This window comes from Eleginops maclovinus, chromosome 11 (genome assembly GCF_036324505.1).
Source record: "Eleginops maclovinus isolate JMC-PN-2008 ecotype Puerto Natales chromosome 11, JC_Emac_rtc_rv5, whole genome shotgun sequence".
Lineage (NCBI taxonomy): Eukaryota > Metazoa > Chordata > Actinopteri > Perciformes > Eleginopidae > Eleginops > Eleginops maclovinus.
In genome coordinates, this window is record NC_086359.1 from 16,064,748 (window position 1) to 16,085,452 (window position 20,705).

The following is a 20,705-nucleotide window of genomic DNA, read 5'->3' on the forward strand; positions in this document are numbered from 1 at the left end:
GGGCGTTGTGGTTTCACTCTTACTGCACAAAAACAACTCATCTATTATTGGGGATGATGTGTCTTGCTGTTGTAAGAAAGCAGTAGTTTTAACCCAATTATTCTTTTGTGCAAGCGGGAAAAAAGTAAAATAGGCTTATACTTTAATGCAAGATGCAGTGCATGCACTTCCAATACCACTGCTTTAGTTATACTAGATTTTTTGGCTCACTTATCACGGTGTCAGTGTTGTCAGCCCATGTTTTTATTTTGCTGTGTGTAAGTAGCACCTTGACTATTTTTCTCCCGGTAAAATGACAAGAATGGACTTGTAAGGACATTTTTCACCAGAGTGAAGGACCTCTGTCATCTCAGACTCTGAGGGAGGCTACTGACCTTAGGCTATAATCAACACATACACACACACACACACACACACACACACACACACACACACACACACACACACACACACACACACACACACACACACACACACACACACAGTAGTAAGTCCTACATACAATTCCAATTACGAGCGACTAGTGTTGCTATAAAAAGAGACAAACAGGAATCTTATAATTAAAACATTTAATTTTGGACCTTAGAAAATTATATACAAACTCTTTACAACTTTACAAACAGCCATTCATTTTAAACTTATAAACAAGAATGTTGAACTTTGGGTTCAAATTTTAGCCATGTTACTTTAAAGGAAACATGGTGTAAGTTACATAATGGTGTAGCACATACAGAATGCAAGCTGTCCCATGTGTGTTTGTTTGTCTACTTGTGGCCTCATCACTCACTTTTAGTTTTAATGTCACACATCTAATAATGTCACATCATTTCAGCCTCTGGAGAAGAACAAACAATGACAATCAGACAACTCAAACACAATTCTGGAGGAAAATTAATTACACCAGGCAGTGACACATTCTTTACATACATTTTGAAATGCCAGATCAAAACAAATGTTCCCAATACATACAACATTCTGCAGTCTCGATTGCCATTGCACCTTTGCACAAGTCTGTTAATAACAATACGATGACTCTGCTTTAAAATAAAATGTTCCTTGTAATACTGAGTTGATTGCAAAAGAAGGACCAAAAAAACGTTTCTCCCTGAGGTCAGTTCACTTTGTCATCAGCAGTGTTTAGGGCTTGTGATGCTGGATAGTCCGTTATAGGATTTCAGAACCCAGAGGGAGGCTGTGCTCCGGCTCCTGCATGTAGCTCACCTGCCAGGGAAGCCCCAGAGCTGGAGAAGGCTCCACAAAAGTGTCCATGTATTTCTGAGCGCAGGAAGCCCACATGCCTGGCTGGTACCCCAAACCCTCGCCCACCTGTGGGTATCGCATAGGGCTGGGCGGATGGTCGTGGGGGCTTCCGCAGTGTCCATATGAGGCATAAAGCTGTCCCTCAGGGGGGTAACAAGGGTAGTGTGGTGATGGTGGACATGATGACGCATTGTTGTCCATGTACACGTGAGGCTCCGTGGGCAGCCTGTTCAGGTGAGGCCCTTGTTGAGGAGGCATCTGGTGAGGGATGGACGAGTGCCAGGGGACGTAACTCTGAGGCTCCAGACCAGGAACGGTGGCCCGAGTCTGCTCATGCCGAGATGCTCCATTCACCAGGGGTCCTGCAGATGACCTGTTGCACTCCCGATGGGTGCAGGGCTTGCTGGGTGGGTTGGAGCTCAGGAATACTGAGAGAGCAGAGATGCGGTTGATGGCCCTCTGCAGTGTGGCGATCTTTGACAGCCGTTTGCCGGTGAGGTCGTGGTTCAGAGTGACGCGCAGGGCATTGAACGCCTGGTTGTAGTCCATGATGCGTTTTCGCTCACGGACGTTGGCGGCCATCCTTCGAGCTTTTGAGCGCACTGGTCGATTACGCTTCTTGGTCTGGCCTTCCTCTGGATCACTAGGGCTAGCAGAGCTCTCACTGTCTTGGAAAGATTCCTTGGGACTTCCTTCGTCTTCTTCCTGACCCAGCAGGCCAAGCTCCAGCTCTTCTTCAGAGAACTCCGATCCTTCAACACTGCTGCAGCTCATTGTGTCAACAACCAGGACAAATCTTCCTACTTGTATCGTAGCTGCACTGATGTGTTTGGAGACGATGTGACGCTATCCCTTGGTGCTCCTGGACTTGTTTTGCGGGGCTGTCGGTATTTGCTGCTGCGCCGACAGCCCAGGTATCCTCCTCCTCTGACTCCTCCGGTGCCTTGTGATTACTTGTACCTTGACAAGACAGGTTGGCCTGCCTTTTTAAAGCTCTTGAAGTCACATGGTACAGTCACCTGTGAAGAATGGTGCACTCTCTCTCCCTCTCCAGGTTTATGGGCGCCCTCAAGGCAAATGGCACTGTCACCTCCTCCTCCTACTTTGACTCTCCCTCACATCCCTTACAGGATCGCACAGAAAAGTTTCAACACTTCACGTCATCTTTTAACCTATACGCAAAACATACTCATTATTTGGATAGCAATTTACGTCTCCTTTTTAACACCTTAACTGAGGATTGTTTACACTATTCCTCCTGTAACCCCAGACTCCAGTAACCTGTTTGTACTTGAGATTTTCCATGAGAGTTTTAGAGGGTAGTCACTTATTGAATTTCTTTCATTACAAAGAACTGTATCAGTAAACAATTATTTATTTTTCCGCACAGCATGGGTGCTTCTTTTAACCATAATTAGCAATAAAGAGATATTCATTTAAATAGGCGTTACACCAATATTAACTCAGGGGCATTTATGACAAATTGCACATTTATCCAAATCTGTTAGACACGTTCCCCCTTCTCTCAGGTCTGGGAAGAGCGGAACCCTCTTATCTGGCGCAGGTTAGATTTTTCCTAGCAATTAGTTGTCTCTAGAGTGGCGATTGTGCCTCTCTCGGCTCAGATTTAAGGGCCATGTAATTTAGAGTAGCTTCCCTTGGAACACATCACCATAAATCAGGGCCAAGCAGCACCTGAGGACAAGAGCAGAGAAGGCCCTAGACTTCAAAGAGGGAAACAACAAGGCCAAATATTTTACAATTAGACCCTGCAATTGCTCCTGGTTAGGCTATCGATCTTTCACAACCTTTAGCTAGTGAAGATGTGGTGGTGATTTTGACAAATGATTTTTGCAATACTAAAATATTTTAGAAATGTGTTCAATTTGATTATAATAAGTGATTTCTTATTTTGTAATACTAGTGAGCACCATGTATGCTCTGACGTGATGTTTTAATGGACTACATGCCAGTGGAAAAACAAACCACTTAGCACTTTTTTTATGACTGCCACTTACTCACTTTTAGACTCTGAGATGCAATTATTTGAGTGTATTGTGAGTGAAATGTATGTTATTTGCAAGTGCCAAAAACAAATGTCCATTTTATGTAAATTTAGAGAAAATCAGAACCAAAATCCTAAGTCACAAGTTAGACATCATTTTTCAAAATGTAGGACTAAACTACCAGAAACAGAAAAGAAACAGACGCTTTTGTTTTGTTTACCGGTCTGAAACTGAACAGTGGGAAAAGGGGGAAGACCTGCCTCATGTGGAGACATGAAACAGCTCTGTGTACGTGTTGTGGTGGACAGTGAAAGGTGGCGGCACTGAAGTTTATCTCTGCTTCTGGCCAAGTGCAACAGGTCAGGTAACTGAAGGGTAGGCCCTGATTCACTGAACTGCTGGTCGTTGAGAAGCATTGCTTCCTTCCTGCCCTCTTCTTTTTATTGCACGTGTTGCAGCTCTGAGACGCCAGCTTTACAGCCCAGAGCTGCAGCTCTAAAAGCCTAACCTTAACCCTAACTATTGATCTGGTGTGGGAATGTTTTCAAGCTGTTCTACTGCTGTGTCCGAGGGATCAGCACAGATTAGACTTGGATGATTCACTTTTTGCTACATAAATTATAAATAATAATAACTCATATACCTTTGCATATTGCTGAGAGCAGGGGAAATTAATTAGCTGAATATTCTTTGTTGCAGAATTTGTGCATAATACAATACTTTCTATTATTTTTAGAGCGTTTTCTATTTCATTTGCATTGCTTACTAAGAAAGTACATATTTAGTTTTTCTTTGAAATTTGAAGACCTGGACCCTACAGCCATTCAGGTTGACCTTGCATTCCACACTCATGTCTTCTAGATGCAAGTCTTATTTACACAGATAATTTCGCTTACATCTGCCATTATGAGTTGAAAGGGAAGTCTTTCACTTTAGATGTTCAGAAACTGTAATTCAAACATGAATATATATATATATATATATATATATATATATATACATATACAAGCTGCAAATGTTTCTTATTGACACAATGAAGCCCTAATCACACAACAAAATAAACATCTAAAAAAATACTTGGATTTCAGACACAGCTCAAAATCATTGTAAAAACAAATTGTACAAAACTCAGAGTTCAAGCTTTAGCATATCGCAACCGAAGCCACACAACAATGTTTAAGAATTACATTCAGTTTTGTCTTTGTTTTATTTCAAATCCGGGAAACTGACCACGCCTTTTGAATAACCCTGCTGATCTTTTGCATACCTTTATAACTAAAACTGTTTGAAATGTTCAGCCCCTGCCGCTCAGCTCTAAGGATGTGCAGGCTTTTTCACAGGCTGTGATTTACGGCTTCACAAACATGTCAGATTTACTGCTGTGGTGTAAAGAGCATGAAGACTACAACCTCGGACTCTCCCCGTCCATTCATTTTTGACAGGTGACAAGACACCAGTAATTATCAGCCGCCACGAATAAATCACTAGATTTTATCACGCAGCTCGCCATGCCCTTGGTGGAATAACCATTTTCAAGCAAAGGGAACCCGTCCAATGCCGCTGAACCCAGGATTTGTAAATCTCCTGCTCAAGACCCCATAATGACTGGTTGTTAGCCGCTTGTTATTAGAGGTCTGTGTGCCAAATGTTATAGATGTATATTTCCAAAGGGGTAGTTAGGGGTAATAAGTGAGTAAGGTCCAAGTTTGCTAACCTTGGCTTTGCAGTGGTATGTTAATGCATGTTTTTGGTGTCTGCCATGGAATTTTCTCACTTCAATAAAAAGCCTGCAGTCAGAAAAAAAACAAAAGGCTTGTGGTTATCTGTGCCGCTCAACTATTTGTCCCAGCACAATTCCTTAGAAAAGTAAATGTCAGTATAAATCAGAGTTATCAAGTGACACCAATCTGCCAATCTGTTGTCATCCAGGACAGTTATTTAATTTCCGATACTCAAATATCTTTTATTGCAAATAAATAAACTGTTGCTTTATTAGTCGAAAAAGGAATTTAACGTCAGGGGGGAAAATACTGTATATACTTGTGTTTTATAGAAGTGCTTTTTATTGTGAACGAAATAGATGTGTTCATGTATAGTGCCAGAAATACCACATGACCTCATCCTTCACATTTCTTTGTTAATTGATTGCTACTAATATTTACTTACTATAATATAACTAAAGTAAGTATATAAGTGCAAATTAATATCAGAAAATGTACTACAGATTTTTTAATTTTCTGTTTCAGCTACTTTCACTTCATTACCTTCACTGAAGAAACTGAAACGTTGACTTTAATTAAATGTATTTTTAACAGATTTCACATAACTGTATTAGGTTAGTTGAAAGCAATAATATTCATTTTAAATAGGTTCAGGTTAACATCATTGATTTCAACTAACCTGATACAGTTATGTGGAATTTGTTGACATAATACATTTAATTAAAGTCAACATTTCCATTTTTTCAGTGAAGGTAATGAAAAGAAAGCAGTTGAAAATACTCCAAAACAAATGTAATGCTCTTACTTTCTACCACTAGAATCAGCATGTAATCTCTGTACTTATACTGTATGCTTACTGAGGCCTGTCAAATTCTCACTTGACACTTGAAGGTTTTCTTTGGTGTGCTGCCCAGCAGATATCTGTCCACACTCTTATCTTTATTGCTTGTTGTACAGTCTGTGAGTAAGACATGAAGCATTTAAGAATCATTTTAGCATTATCACACAAAAAAGTGTCAGTTTGATCTGAGTTGTAGTCAGGTTTAGTAAGAGCTGTTATCATCTGTCAACATGTACCGCAGAGACAAGTGAAACACACTCCTTAGCATGGTGAGAGAGTGTCTACATCTCAGATTTTATCCAACAGGTTAAAAAAAAATCAAAACAGCCAGGCTGCTGACACAACAATTGTGAATCATTCTGTCTGAAATTACTGGCAATTACGTGTATTTGCCTGCTGTAATCCCTTTCTGCGTGCACGGCAGCTATAAAACCTCAGTTGTTGGATTGCAACAGTGCCTGGGGTATTTGAGCACGCACAGCTCAGCCCTGAAAGTTTTATTCACAGACTATCTGTCACAGCGATGGCCATTAATCATAGAGGTGTGCTGAAGTTTGTTCTGCAGCATTAGAGATGTTTCCAGGAGTTTACTCTGAGAATTGAAAAGCATGGTGATTTATAGGAAGGGAAGAAACTAATAAAGTTGGTAGCTTAAAACTAAAATGATATTGTGATCAAGACCAATACAAGCAGTAAATGACAGCAGGATGCAGTGTTCAGTAATCTGTCTATTTATTCATTTCGATGTTTTGTCATATTTATTTGTGTGTTTGTTAAATGCTTTCCCTGCCTTCATTTTATCAGTAACCAATGTGCAGTGTTTGAAATTAACTAAGTACATTTACGTCAGTGCTGTAGTGAAGTACAATAAGACACTTGTACCTTACTTTAGTATTCCCATGTGATGCTACTTTGTACTTCTATTCCACTACAATTTGAAAGCAATTTGTATTATTTTTACTCCCCTTCATTCATTTTTACATGTCACTTGTTAGACGCTTTTACCAAAAGCAACATACATACCTCAGTATTGTGCACAATCCCCACAGGAGCAATTTGCTGTGAAGTTTCTTGCCCAGGGAAATAACGACATGCTGACTGCAATAGGACTGGAACCTGCTCTCCCCTGTTTCGAAGATCAGCGCACACATTTCGGCTGCATATCCTCTCCTCATTTGAAAACATTAATTACTAGTTCATTTGCAGGTTAAAAATAATAATACAAAATGTAAATCAACTACTAAATTATGACATTTTAACAGTGTTGGAAAGTAACTAAGTCCATGTACTGTACAGATACTTTGTAAATTAAACACATGATAAGCTGTTATAATGCAGTATTGTACAACGTACAGTACAGTATTTTGAGTATCAATGCTAAAATGCTCTTACATGTATTGTTTAGTGATAAAAACAGGATAATACAATAACCATAATAATAAAGTACTGTGAAAAAAATATCCATTCTGCATAACGAGTACTTTTCATACTTGAAGCACATTTGGGTGAAAATACATCTGTACTTTATATAACTCTGAAATCGGTCAGTGTGCAGAATGAGTACTTTTACTTTTTGTACTTTATTTAGTATATTTTGATGCTAATACTTTTGTTCTTTTACTTGAGAAAAACATTTTAAATCAGGACTTTCACTTGTGGTGGAGTACTTTAAGACCGTAGTATTTGTGCTATTACTTAAGTAAAGGTTCTGAGTATTTCTTTCAACACAGTGTTTTAATATGGGTTAAGGTACATGAAAGTCAGTTCTACCTTTAAGATAAGATATAGTATTTAGCTGCAAAATTTAAATGATTTACTGCTGTGGTGTAACACATTGATAATTAATTAAATCTAGTGCTAAAATATATATTATTCCAAAAATGGCCACCCTGAATAACTAGTTTTTGTACTTCAAGTATGTTTTTTGATGCTTATACTTTTGCACTTTTACTAAGATGAAAAATAATAATGCAGGACTTTCACTTATAACAGAGTATTTATAAACTCTGGTTGTATTACTTTTACCTAAGTAAAAATCTGCAGATTGATTAATGAGACATTTTTGTTTCAGTCAGGTCATAAAGGAAGATGGTTGCTATGTAAAGAAAAACACGCTTAAAGTTTGGGTCACTAAAAATTCTGCACTCTCTAATTTAGCCATTACTAAAACCTCCCTTCTTGGTGATTTATACCATGTTACAAAACCATGCAAATCTGTCAGTACTGATGTCATGACATGTCTAACAGTTTCCTCCACATAGGAATGTCAGTATACTTCCTCCCCTCCCTATACTCGCATTATGGCATGAATCACTTGTTTTTACAGGATAGTATTAACGGTAGGACCGTATTAACTGCAGACTGAAGTCATTGCAAAAAAGGAGTGAGTTTATTGCAGTGGTATTAAACTCTTCAATTAAAACATATGATCATGCAAAAAGTAACCCCCTAAAATCAAGAAGACTGCGGCGTAAATTCATAGTGCATTCCTTGGAGAGAGGACTCAGTCATTATGCCGGGTTATCATTACAGGGTCCATTTGGAGTGTTGGAACATGTGGTCAATGTTAACTGTCTGTAGGCTAGTTCCCACACAACCCACAGCAGTTACAGGCTGCCCTCTGACCGCACAGAGCAACACAGCTCTTCTCAGGAGAAATTAGTCTAATATGTTCAGGACACTCTCTTAAATGGATGTGTGATAAGTGTTGATCGACAGTTGTCATTGGTTAGATGGATGAAGAATCGATTAGAAGAACAAATCAGGCTACATGGAAAACCTTAACAAAAGAATGAATATACTTTTATTTCTTTAAATAGTCTGCATCAATATAGGACTTTTTGAGAGCGCGTCCACTCTTTATGTATTTTACATAAAAGTCAGCATTCATACATCATACAGAATTAAACATGCAGTGATGTAAATTAATTAAGTACATTTTCTTAAGAACAATTTTGAGGTACTTATATTTTACTTGAGTATTTCAATTTAGTGCTACTTTGTACTTCTACCCCGCTAAAATTCAGAAGGTAAATCGTGTACTTTTACTCCACTACAGTATTTTGTACCTTTAGTTACTTGGGAGATTTGGATTAATGATGTGAAATATAAACACTTAAATAAGTCTGAACTTACACCAGGAGTAAATCTACAAGCTACCCTGCTGTATACAAGGTCATTAGGTGCACCTTTAGCAGCTTTGATAACATTTTAATGCATCTATAATTATAATCATATTATATATATTATTCTGAAATGGATCTGCATGATGAGCACTTTTACTTTTGGTACTTTAATTATGTTTAGATGCCAATACTTTTCTACTTTTTTTAAGTAAAACATTTAAAATCAGGACTTTCACTTGAGGTGGAGTATTTTAAGACCGTAGTATTTGTACTTTTACTAAAGTAAAGTTCGGAGTATTTCTTCCAACACTGTCTTTTGATATGGATTAAGACACATGGCAGCATAGAAACTATTCAAAGTCAGATCTACCTTTAGCTGCAAAATGAAAATGAGAAACACTTTGATTGATCATTAATTAAATTCAGTAATAAAATAAATATTATTCCAAAAATGGCCAATCTGCACAACTAGTTTGTATACAGTATTTTAAGTATATTTTGATGCTAATACTTTTACTAAGGTAACATAGTATTTATTACTGTGCTTTTACTACTTTTACTTTACTAAAAATCTTAGTACTTCATCCACCTTTGAAGATTGATTAATGAGACATTTTTGTTTCAGTCAGGTCATAAAGAAAGATGGTTGCTATGTTAAGAAAAACACGTCTAAAGTTTGGGTCACTTAAAATCCTGCACTCTCTAATTTAGCCATTACTAAAACCTTCTTTCTTGGTGATTTATACCATGTTACACACCATTTTGATGGCAGGACTTTTACTTGTAACAGAGTATTACTACACTCTGGTGCTGCACACAGTGGGCAGTGGTATACAAAACACAATAGAAGTGTATTATACAGTATTATAGAAGTAGTTCACATATGAATACTCTACCAGTAGTCACCCTAAAATCGTATCATTGCACTACTGTAGGTGAGTGACAATTGAAGCTTATTAACATCGAAAAATTATCCTCGGTTTGACCAACAGATAAATATGGATTGTTTGATTATGTCTCTTTTTTTGTTTCTAGGAGCTCTGCCTTGAAATGTTGTATTAGAGCCAGACGTCGGTAGGCCCTGTCAGAATAAAAGGTGATGTACATCGAGGTCCAGGCGACTCATTTTTCCGTTTCCCAGGTTACCCGGTATTTTTAGAAAAGGACACAGCAGGATGGGAGGGTATAGGCTTCTTTACATGAAAGTATCTTTTTAGATGACACTTTTATTCAAAGTGACTTAGAAAGACTTCAATACCGTAAACATGTCTACAGGAGCAATTTGACGTTAAGAATCTTGCCCAAGGACACTTCGACATGTTGACTGAAGGGACTGGGGATCAAACCACTGACCCTCTGACCTACTCCCCAAGAGTCTGATGTTTGATGCACAAAAAGTGCAGCTTGACATCATCCTCTCTGTAGGTAGAGAGTGCACAAGGAACAGATGCCTACTGATGGCTGTACAGTTAGCTGATAAAAAGGAAGGCCTTTGTTTTTATACGGTGAGCTCCTACTATGGACTCATTGATCTGTATTAATAAACATTTATATTTAACTCTGTCTCTAAGAGTTTGTATTTCAATTAGCTGAGAGTAGTAGATGACGTTTAAAACTCTTGTTATCTCGTGTATTGGGCCTTGTTCAATAACCTTTTTTTTCAATGCCGTAATGTTTGTAAATAATCCTTCCCAATATGCAGTTAAAAGAATAGCAAATCAACAACATGTTTCATTTAAAGTGAAACTGGATGAGATTCTGTTCCGGAACAAATTTAGATTTTCATTCCAAATCCATTGACATTTGTAAAATTCCCGGCATGGAGTCAAACTTTTCACAATATTTTGTGTAGTAAAATCTATATATCTTGTTAGAGATTGCTACAAACTATTTAATGGTTTTGGAATAAATATATTTGTTTAGAGGCCTTGAATCAACCCCACTTCTCAAGACCATTAGCTTAAATCAATACGTTAACCCAGATTACTGTATATTTTATTAGGATATTGTCACTTATATTTGTTTTTGACGAGGTATAAATTACATTTTTTGCAAACTCTGGCATCTTCAAGTCTTATATTTTCACACTGATATTCTTTATTGTACTCTATCCCTATCAAATAAACAAATAAATAAATGTATGGTGGTTATTACGTTAACTGTTAAACGGTTCTCAGTCACAGTTCACAACTATTATAGTCCAGCAGTGGCTCAGTCAGGAGGGGCTTGGACCGGGAATAGTAGGTTCGCCGGTTCAAGTCCCCAAACAGACTTGAAATATGGAAAGTGGACTGCTACTTGGAGAGGTCCCAGTTCACCTCCTAGGCCCTGCTGTGGTGCCCTTGAGCAAGGCACTGGACACCTCCAATACCCACTCCCCGGGCACTGCACAATAGCTGCCCACTGCTCCTAGTACTAGGATGGGTTAAATGCAGAGGACAAATATCCCTGTGTGTGCTCTGCTGTGTGCATGTATGTGACAATAAAGAGGGTTACATCCTCCGATTCGAATTATTTGGGAAAAGTTACAATGGCGCAAGTTAGCTATGATTTGTAAGTAATTCTGATAAAGTTGATAATAAGTTATAGAATTTGGTGGAACAGAGGCTAGCACGAAGGAATGAAAGTAAAAAACGATTTTCCAATCCTGTGTGACAGCTTTATTCAGGACGAGCCATAAATAAGACAAAGAGAAGTAATTAGAATTATTCAGAAGGATCAACAGACATAGATTTAATGTGGGTTGCTATAGAACCTCCAGCAGGCTCTCGCTCCAGAGGGACAGCACCAAACTGCGCTTTTCCTCTGCTGTGGGCAGCTGCAGCTGATCCACAGCCAGCTGCTCCGCCCGCTGCAGCTGCAGCAGCGCCTGCAGGTGGGACAGAGGGAACTGCAGGCCCTGCACACACACAGACAACACATCACATACTCATCAAGGACCATGCATTGCCAGTAGAGTACCATAGGTTCAAGACAGGGTGAGCACAGAATGAGACAGTGTAACCCCCCCATTCCGAACCACTTTGCAAAGGCCCAATCACACTACCAGAGGCCTGTACTGTGAAACCAGTTCAACAGACAAAATGTCTTCTGGTTGCTAGTTAAGGGCAGGGTTAATGGTTGAACGTTCACACTCAAAATTAATCAGACAAAATAGGCACCTCATGGGAGAGAATTGTCTGGAAACTTGAGAAAGAAAAATAATTTCACATCATTTTCATTTTCTGCATAAAAGAGGACAAGGGTACAGTAGGATCAGCAAATCACTGTCAATCAGTCAGAACATAGTAGCAAAAAAAAAAATGATACAGAAATGTAAAAAGAATGGAGTTTGTGTTAAACTCCCTGCAATGTTCAGTTATCCTTTAAAGGACTGAGCTTACCCTGGAGATGTCCTCCTCCTCCTCTTCGTCAGCACTTTCACCCATCATGTGATTCTCCCTCTGGTTCTTCAAAGAATGTAAGACAAAGACTACCATCTCTGTGGCCTCATCCTGAAACACGCACGCACGCACACACACACACACACACACACACACACACACACACACACACACACACACACACACACACACACACACACACACACACACACACACACACACACACACACACACACACACACACACACACACACACACACACACACACACACACACACACACACACACACACACACACACACACACACACACACACACACACACACACACACACACACACACACACACACACACACACACACACACACACACACACACACACAGCTGAGCATGTCACTGGGTTCAATCTGTTCCGTTATCAGAATGTCAGACTGCTGATGGATCTACCGTTCTTTCCTGGCTGGGCTCCACTGTTATAACCATGTGGTCTTTATGCTTCAGACATACTGTGTCCTCCAGGGCAGGAATCCTTCCAGCTGTGACACACACACATTCACAAAACAGTAATTCTATAAAAGCGCAGTATATAGTCCACTGTTTATTACAGTTGTCAAATGAATTACTTCATTGCAATTCATAAATTATTTACAAAGTAACACTTTAAAATGTAATGCAGATTAACGTTGTGTTTGTGTGATTAAATACCTTTACCTATGACTCTGTTCCCTGGCATACTCCTTAAAATCCACCAGTGCCAGATTAAAGGAGCCATATTATGCAAGTTTTCAGGTTCATATTTGTATTTATTGTCTCTGATGTGACATGTCTCCATGCTTTAATGTTCAAAAAGCTATTTCTTTCTCTCATACTGCCTGTGCTGCCCGTCTTTTTACCCTCTGTCTGAAACCAGAGCCCAGTGTCCTCTTATTGGTTACCTGTCCGGCTCTGTTGTTATTGATCAACCGCATAGAGATGACCCGCCCTTTAGCTTATCACGTTAAGTGTGTTGGAGCACTAGCTAATAGGAGGGCGAGTGCTACGACACTATGTTAAGGAAGTAAACGAGTCATTTCATGCCTTTGCAGACCATTTTCATGCACAAAAACCTATATAAACACACTACAGGTAAGGGAAAAACCTGAAAAGCATAATGTCCAAGAACACTGCTTAAAGTGTGTTATAAAGTCGTCTTTTAAATTGTCAATGTGAAGTGTCTTGTACTTATTGTGATTATAAATATTGTAATAACTGCATGTTGCTGTGTGTTAAGCCATTAGACATTAACTTGATTTATTTAATCATTTCTTTGAATCAGTGTATGAATCAGTGTATGATGTTATTCATCTTATACATTTCTAGATTGAAGACATGAGCTCACATGGTGTCAGCAGGTGCTGCTGGCTGTGAGGGGGCAGTCTGTTCATGATGAAGTCTCTCTTCATGTGGGTGGAGCGGACTTCCTGCTTCCCTGTTTCTATTTCATCAGCCAGAGATCTGAGCAGAGAGGCCATCTGCCTGCTGGTGTCCAGACCGTCACCGTCACCCTGCAGACAGAACACAGTCAGCTGCTGGAGAAATGAATACATTTTCATATCAAGTGTGAAGCAGAAACTTGCAGTGCTTACAAATATTTCGTAGTTTTTGACAGGTCTATATCTGTGACCACCATCAAAAGCCATCAAAATGGCTGTATGTACAAATGTTTGCCAAAACAGCACTATTTCATGACAACACGACTCCCAAATCACAACATGTTGCCCTGATTTGCACACCAAGCTGCTCCGGTCCCACAGCTACAAACTCCACGAGAGAGAGAGCTTGTTTGGAGACTTGATATCAACACACAGGGGCAAGCCCGATACATGGGCAGGCTTCCCACTATAAAAGCACTGCGACTTTTATTTACGACTGTATCATTGTATTTGATATGATAACACAGATAGTAAAAATACAATCACCCGCCTACCAGAACATGACTCTGCAGTGCCAGCAGTTGTCAACACTGCCGCTGAATATAGACCACAGTAATTACCAGGGATTTGACTTTATTGCTGTATTTCACAAAACATCATAATGTATAAAAATAAGGCTTTCAACTTTAATGCTCACATTTAATCTGGAAAGTAATTTAATGACAATACTAAGTTTGTCCCTAAATTGCTCCTGTAATTCCAGCAAGGTCGTTTACCAAAATTTGCAAAAAAGATGTAGATCTACATGTACTGCAATGACTGGACACCACTGCACATCAGTAATAACCATCACTACCTCAGTGTAACGGCACACCTGATCCATGACAAATGTTGTGCACAGGTTCTTTAGGTGTGGAGAAAGGAGTGTGAGATAGCAGACAGAGTCTCCACTGCAGGAACAGATAGAGGTCGTAGTAGGACAACAGTACAAATAATATGCACTGTGTAGCACACATCATACAGAGGGGAATACCAGCAGGGAGAGCCACAGACTGTCCATGCTTTAGCTAACTGTGGGAAATTGTTGGACTGCATGCCAATAATCATAATAAAACATTTTATTTATCAAGCGCTTTAGCCGGTGCTCAAAGACACTTCAATTCAGAAATGATGTTATAATAAAGTAAAAAACCCTCTCACTTCTCTTACCAGCTTATCAGGCATTTATTTATCACACGTGTAGTTGTTTTATCTGCCCCCTAAAATAAGTACTTGAATAATCATAATTAATCACAGATTAATATTGTGATTAACACGATAACATTTTGCTTTGTTCTCCAGTGATAAAAATATATATGTCAATCAATCTGAGAGGGAAAGAATATATGAATCTTACTTTTGAGTCTGTAAATCTTTGGCTAACTGGGGTTTATGGCAGACGATAGGTCGTACCAACCTTGTCAGCCAAACAAAGTCTACTTTGTAGTTGTGTCACACTAATCCAAACAAGCAGTTTTACCAGTATGAATCTTCTGGGCATGCCTTCTCTCATGCTGACTTCCCTCTTGCTGTGGTCAGACAACACGCTGGGAAATACATCCAGCAGCAGATCTCCCCATGACCTGAGGAAAGGACAGCGAGAAGGGAGAAGAAAGGTATTTTCAGCTGCATCAAAGAGGGAGAAATACACAAGTTTTTCTTAACCGAGATGGCAAAGCTGTTTTATTTTTGTCTTTATAAAAACGTGCGTAGGCTTGACTATTTGCATATTTTTAGGCTTTTTCTACTGTTTTACTTATATAATTACAGTGATGTGTGTTGGCTTCTGATCACTGACAAACACAGGTCACCTACATCAACACTGTGCCGACACCAGTGGTGGAATGTAACCAAGTACAGCAACTCAAGTACTGTACTTAAGTCAAATTTGAGGTATTTGTACTTGAGTATTTTCACATTATGCTACTAAATACTTTGCTTCCCTTCATTTTGTAGGAATCTTTTTTAGTTTTAACATTTGTTTTGCAGCATTATTCACTAACTTCTTTTTTTATTGAATTAAAACAAAATATAAATCAATGTATGTTAAGTTATGAGATAGTATTTAACAAAAAACCCAGCTATATATACAATTATTCAAATGGGCTGCAACTTTACAAGCTGTATTAAATCATCATTAGATACAATAATTTAATAGATAGAATTCTCAAATCAGCCAATTAAATAATGAGTACTCTAACTTTTGTAAATATTTTGATGATAATCATTTTGTACTTTTACTGGATTATGATTCTGAATGTTGGACGTTTACTAGTAACACAGTATTTTAAAGTAAATACTAGTTTTAGTGCTACTTCCACCTCTGATTGACACGATGTTAGAAAAGGAGCGCTCATACATTCTCTGGTAGGTGCTGAGGGTTAGGTGGGTGGAGTGCTCCACCCCCGCTGGTGTGCTGGCCTGATGGATGGTTCCTCTGGGGAAGTACAGAAGATCTCCTGCCTGGGGAGGGAGAACACGACATTGAGTCACATGTGACTCTGTTTATACAGCAAAACACATACTGTAAGGGAAGGAACATTTCTCCCAAACAGTCTGTGCCTAGCTTTTATCTATGCTTATGTGCTTTTGAGTCTTTTTTGTGTTGTATTAATTTGCTTCTAACTGTGCATATATGCTTTAATATGTGCTCTAATTGCGCTGTTGTTTTTGTGCTTATGGGATCCTGTATGTTTTCTTTTAATGTCATCAAGGGAACCAAGGGACTGCAGATTCAAATTAAAATCCGGCACCTTTACATAATGGACTCGTGCTAATAAATGTGCATTGTGCCTTTTCAAATAAGAAAACATAGATGTATATAACTTTACCTTCATTGTAATTTCATGTGTGGGGCTGCCGATCCTCTCTTCTGACTCCACGCTGTACTCTGCTGCCAGAGGAACAGTGGGATTGTAGAGGAGCCAGCGTTTCTGTCCTTCCAGCTGCAGAATAAAAACCTGGACAAAGAAGAGCCCATCAGTTTATGTTCAGGGAAAATGCATGATAGCCAGACGTTGCATGCTGTTCCTATTCACACATTTAATGTCATGATCTGACATTTAACCAATTCATTGCTTATGTTAGTGTGAGTAGAACTAGCACAATAATTGTAAACATTACATTAATGCAAACAATATCTTATTTTTATTTATTTCATTACCAAACATTGATATCTGACAAATTCTTTTTTGATTAGATAAAAATCTGTGATACTTTAGCTCTTGGAAGCTGTGATTAAGGGGTTTAGTAAAAAAATATTTTGAGGAATAAGGATTGCTTTTTGTTTTTACAAGCTGGCTTTTTGCTGCTGAATTCAATGTTTGTACCTCAACGTCATCATAGTGAGATGGAAGGCCCTGGGACTCCTGGGGTGTGATGTAGACGTTAGAGCCCACCAGGCCTCCGAAAAAACACTCCAGCTTCTCCTGAATCCTCCACAACTCGTCCTGAAAACACACAGGAAGAATAAATGAGGGCCGCTGCTGACAGGCAATCACTCCACTGTCTGATCTGACACTTCAGATCCACATCTATATCTGACATAAACTCCAAACACATCTCATCTAATATTCCACAAGAAGGTGCTGCTGTGGTGGTTTCAATCCATCTGAAATGATTACAGTTGGTTGCTTCATGCAGCGTTAAGAAATTAGTTCCTTATTGATGGACTAACAAGTAGCATCTTTAAGGGCTGCACAAGACATAAAGCCATGACTTCCTCTCTGCTAGAAGCCGCTCACCTTGAACCTCTGCGGCTGGTGAAACTGGATTGTGGCCTTATTCTGAACAAAGCTCTTGTGGAGAACGCTGCTCTTAACCTGCCCCTGCTTGTTGAGATCTTTTTTCTTGCCGTTGATGCAGCGAACCACGTTGACGTCCGTGTAGTATTCCAGGTTGTGGGAACAGAGGCTCTTCAGGTCAGAGAGCTGGAACAGAGACTGGTAGTAGGAGGCTGTGGCAGGGTCAGTCCTCTGCAAGTGGAGGGGCTTCTTCTCCCAGTAATCCCTGAAGAACTGCTCTGTCCCCATGGGCTGGATGAGGCTCTCAAAAAGGCAGCTGGGGCTGTCGAAGCTCAGAGGGGACGGGGTGATGCTGTGCTCCACCCTGCTCTGTTTAGGGAGCAGCTCATCCTCACTGCTCCGTCTCTTCACCGTCTTCTCTTTGCTCCTCTTTGGCATTTTACTCTGAAACAAGATTCAAAGAATATCATGAATGAGATGACCTCACTGCCTTCACACTTTTAATTACATTTTAACATTTTAGATAACTGCAACGTGCACACTGTTCAAAATGTATATTGCATCTTGTGTTTATATTCACCAGTAGCAGAGTATTAAACACTTTTTTTGTGCATTTTACATATACTCTATAGATATATATCGTTCTGCTGTTGAGATGTATGTATTACTGTTTACTTTTTTCTTTTACCGTTTCAATTTTTTAATTTCATTTTTAACTCATGTTCAATGACTTGTTAACATGCTGCTGTGACAAAACTATTTTCCAATTTTGGATTCATAAAACATAATGTAATCTAACTAAATGAATAGTGACCATAAAACGTGTGATCGGGAGCAGGAAAAGGCAAAAAAACAAGCCTCTGGTCATAAATACTTTAAAGTGCATGAAACAAGTTAAACAACATTGATGTTATATGGAGGACTACTGGAGCACATAACCACAATTCACAACCTCACATATTGTGGTATGTCTCACTTCAACGGTAACAACATTATGGCTAATCATGGATTCAGAATATGAATGGCTATAGGTATTATGTTTCAGATTTTATTTAGGGCTGATTTGGCCTGACACTGTGAATGTGATGCGATGCTTGTTACACATTTGCAGAGGTGGAAGTACTCACATCTTGTTCTTGAGTTAAAGTACCAGAGTGTAGGGATATTATGTAACAAGTTAAAGCATCAAAATATACTTAAAGTACCAAAGTACTCAGTATGCAGATTGGTCCATTTTAGAATAATATATAAAGTATGATACGTTTCGATTATAATTATTGATGCATTAAAGTGTTATCAAAGCTGGTAAAGGTTTTAATGGCTTTGTATACTGCAGGGTGGACTGTTATTTTAGTCCCGGTGTAAACAAAGTCTTATTTAAGTGATGATTGTATTTCAGATCATTAATCTAAGTCTGTAAAGTAACTAAAGCTACAAAATAAATGTTGTGGAGTAGAAGTACACGTATCTCAAAATTGTACTTAAGTATAGAACTTTAATAGAGTGCAGCACGATCAAGCAGCAATTCTTAATAAAGGATATTAATTTCTTACGACACTCATCAAAGTAGGTGCATAACCAGCCTACAGACATTAATAATACATGTGAACATCATGTAAACTTTAGCTCGTCTGTCAGCATGAATGAAGCCGACATTGAAGGTGTTGTTGGTAATATAAGTTCGCCCTATAAACCAACAAACATGTACATCAATGTTACTTCTTAAGCAGAAACTGACCGTTTGTTTGTGAGGTTAGACTTTAACAACGCTCACCTCTTCTGCAGCACAGGGCCCACGTGAACCGAGCTGTGTTTCATTAAATATGTCCGACTGGAAACTCCTTCCAGCATAGGCTCAGTGGGTCAGTGTGGGTAGTGTGACGGTAGGGGACGCCGCTGAGAGGGTGGTACTACGCATAAGTGGTAATGTGATTTATATACAGACTGACGTGGTTACTGTATGTGTTCAGCTTGTGTTATTCAAACAGACCTGAATGGCTTGAATTTCAGATCATGTTCTATCAAATAAAAATCAGTAGTTATGAAAAACATTCATTTGCAATTGTGTTGCGTTTTTTTCACTTGTATCTTGATTATAATTGATTTTATTTTTCATTACATTTGATAGAATAAAAAAAGAATACCAGTAGCACTTTAATTCATTAATATGATCCAACGAAAGTAAAGGGCACATATTAACCATATATGCTTTTTATATTGCTTTTAATTGGGATGAAGTAAACATCTGTTGAGCATTTTAACATAAAATAGTTTGATTCTGTTTAATTAGAAACCCAAAAATGCAGCTGGTCCACCAGACCCACGAACACTGGATGAATAACAAAAATATGAACACCACACAAGGGTTAAACTCCGGGAGAATAGGCCCCTCTTTTTGAATATGTAATGATTTCACTTGCCCGCTAGACAGAGGTGTTTAGCTGAGTATAGTCTGGGCACCAAAAGTGTATAGTACTATGGAGAAAAGTATCTTCTATAATGGCAGAGGACCAGGATCATTTTACTAATAATTCAGACAGCCTACATCTCTAACCCTCTTTATTTACCATCACTCAAAGATTGTTTTACATTGTAATAAAATAAAGGGCAGTGTGTGGGGAGTACTGACATTGAGGGCCACACAATCCTAGGCAATAAAGATTTATATGAAGCACTTCCAACTAGCTGACAAACACACATCAATAATTATTATCCAGTAATCAAAAATATACAATACTGAAATGGGCCATTATGCAAAAGAAATACTTTTACTTTTGCTACCTCAATTATATTTTGATGCCAATAATTTCGTACTTCTACTTTAGTAATGAATGAATGCAGTACTTTTACTTGTGACAGAATATTAATAATTTAGTATCGCTACTTAAATCTGAGTACTTCTTCCATCACTGCTTTTACCCAATAGCTATGTAAGGTCCATAGGTAAAACTACAGAAGAAGTCCTGTGATTTGTGTAACCGTACTATAGCCTGTATGAAATGGTATTTGCTTTCACAAGTGGTTGAATATATTACCTTCTATTGTATTAGAGCTGTGAAATGGGTTTTTTACCATAAATGCTGTAAAACAAATGAGCCAGCACCCAAACATACACGGTTAACCTGTAATCATGTGTGCAATGATGACATTACAGCACTTGTACACCACAAACATA

At 38.7% G+C, this 20,705-nt stretch overlaps 2 protein-coding genes across 3 annotated transcripts; both read right to left on the minus strand.

Annotated features, from left to right (window-relative positions):
- Positions 1–1,164: 1,164 nt before the first annotated feature.
- bhlha9 (basic helix-loop-helix family, member a9) lies at positions 1,165–2,034 on the minus strand. Its single transcript, XM_063894229.1, has one exon. It carries the CDS (start codon positions 2,032–2,034, stop codon positions 1,165–1,167), a length of 870 nt encoding a protein of 289 aa, XP_063750299.1.
- A 9,572-nt stretch (positions 2,035–11,606) lies between these two features.
- riox2 (ribosomal oxygenase 2) lies at positions 11,607–19,425 on the minus strand. Of its 2 annotated transcripts, none has more exons than XM_063894473.1 (10): positions 19,305–19,425; positions 17,531–17,974; positions 17,117–17,236; positions 16,619–16,747; positions 16,147–16,250; positions 15,268–15,370; positions 13,715–13,880; positions 12,784–12,872; positions 12,337–12,447; positions 11,607–11,852 (listed from the first exon to the last, which is right to left on the minus strand). In XM_063894473.1, exons 2-10 carry the CDS (start codon positions 17,966–17,968, stop codon positions 11,700–11,702), a joined length of 1,413 nt encoding a protein of 470 aa, XP_063750543.1. In that variant the 5' UTR covers positions 17,969–17,974; positions 19,305–19,425; the 3' UTR covers positions 11,607–11,699. The 2 variants fall into 2 exon arrangements, with proteins under 2 accessions (XP_063750543.1, XP_063750544.1); XM_063894474.1 differs by having other exon boundaries at positions 19,269–19,384.
- Between the last annotated feature and the right edge of the window lie 1,280 nt (positions 19,426–20,705).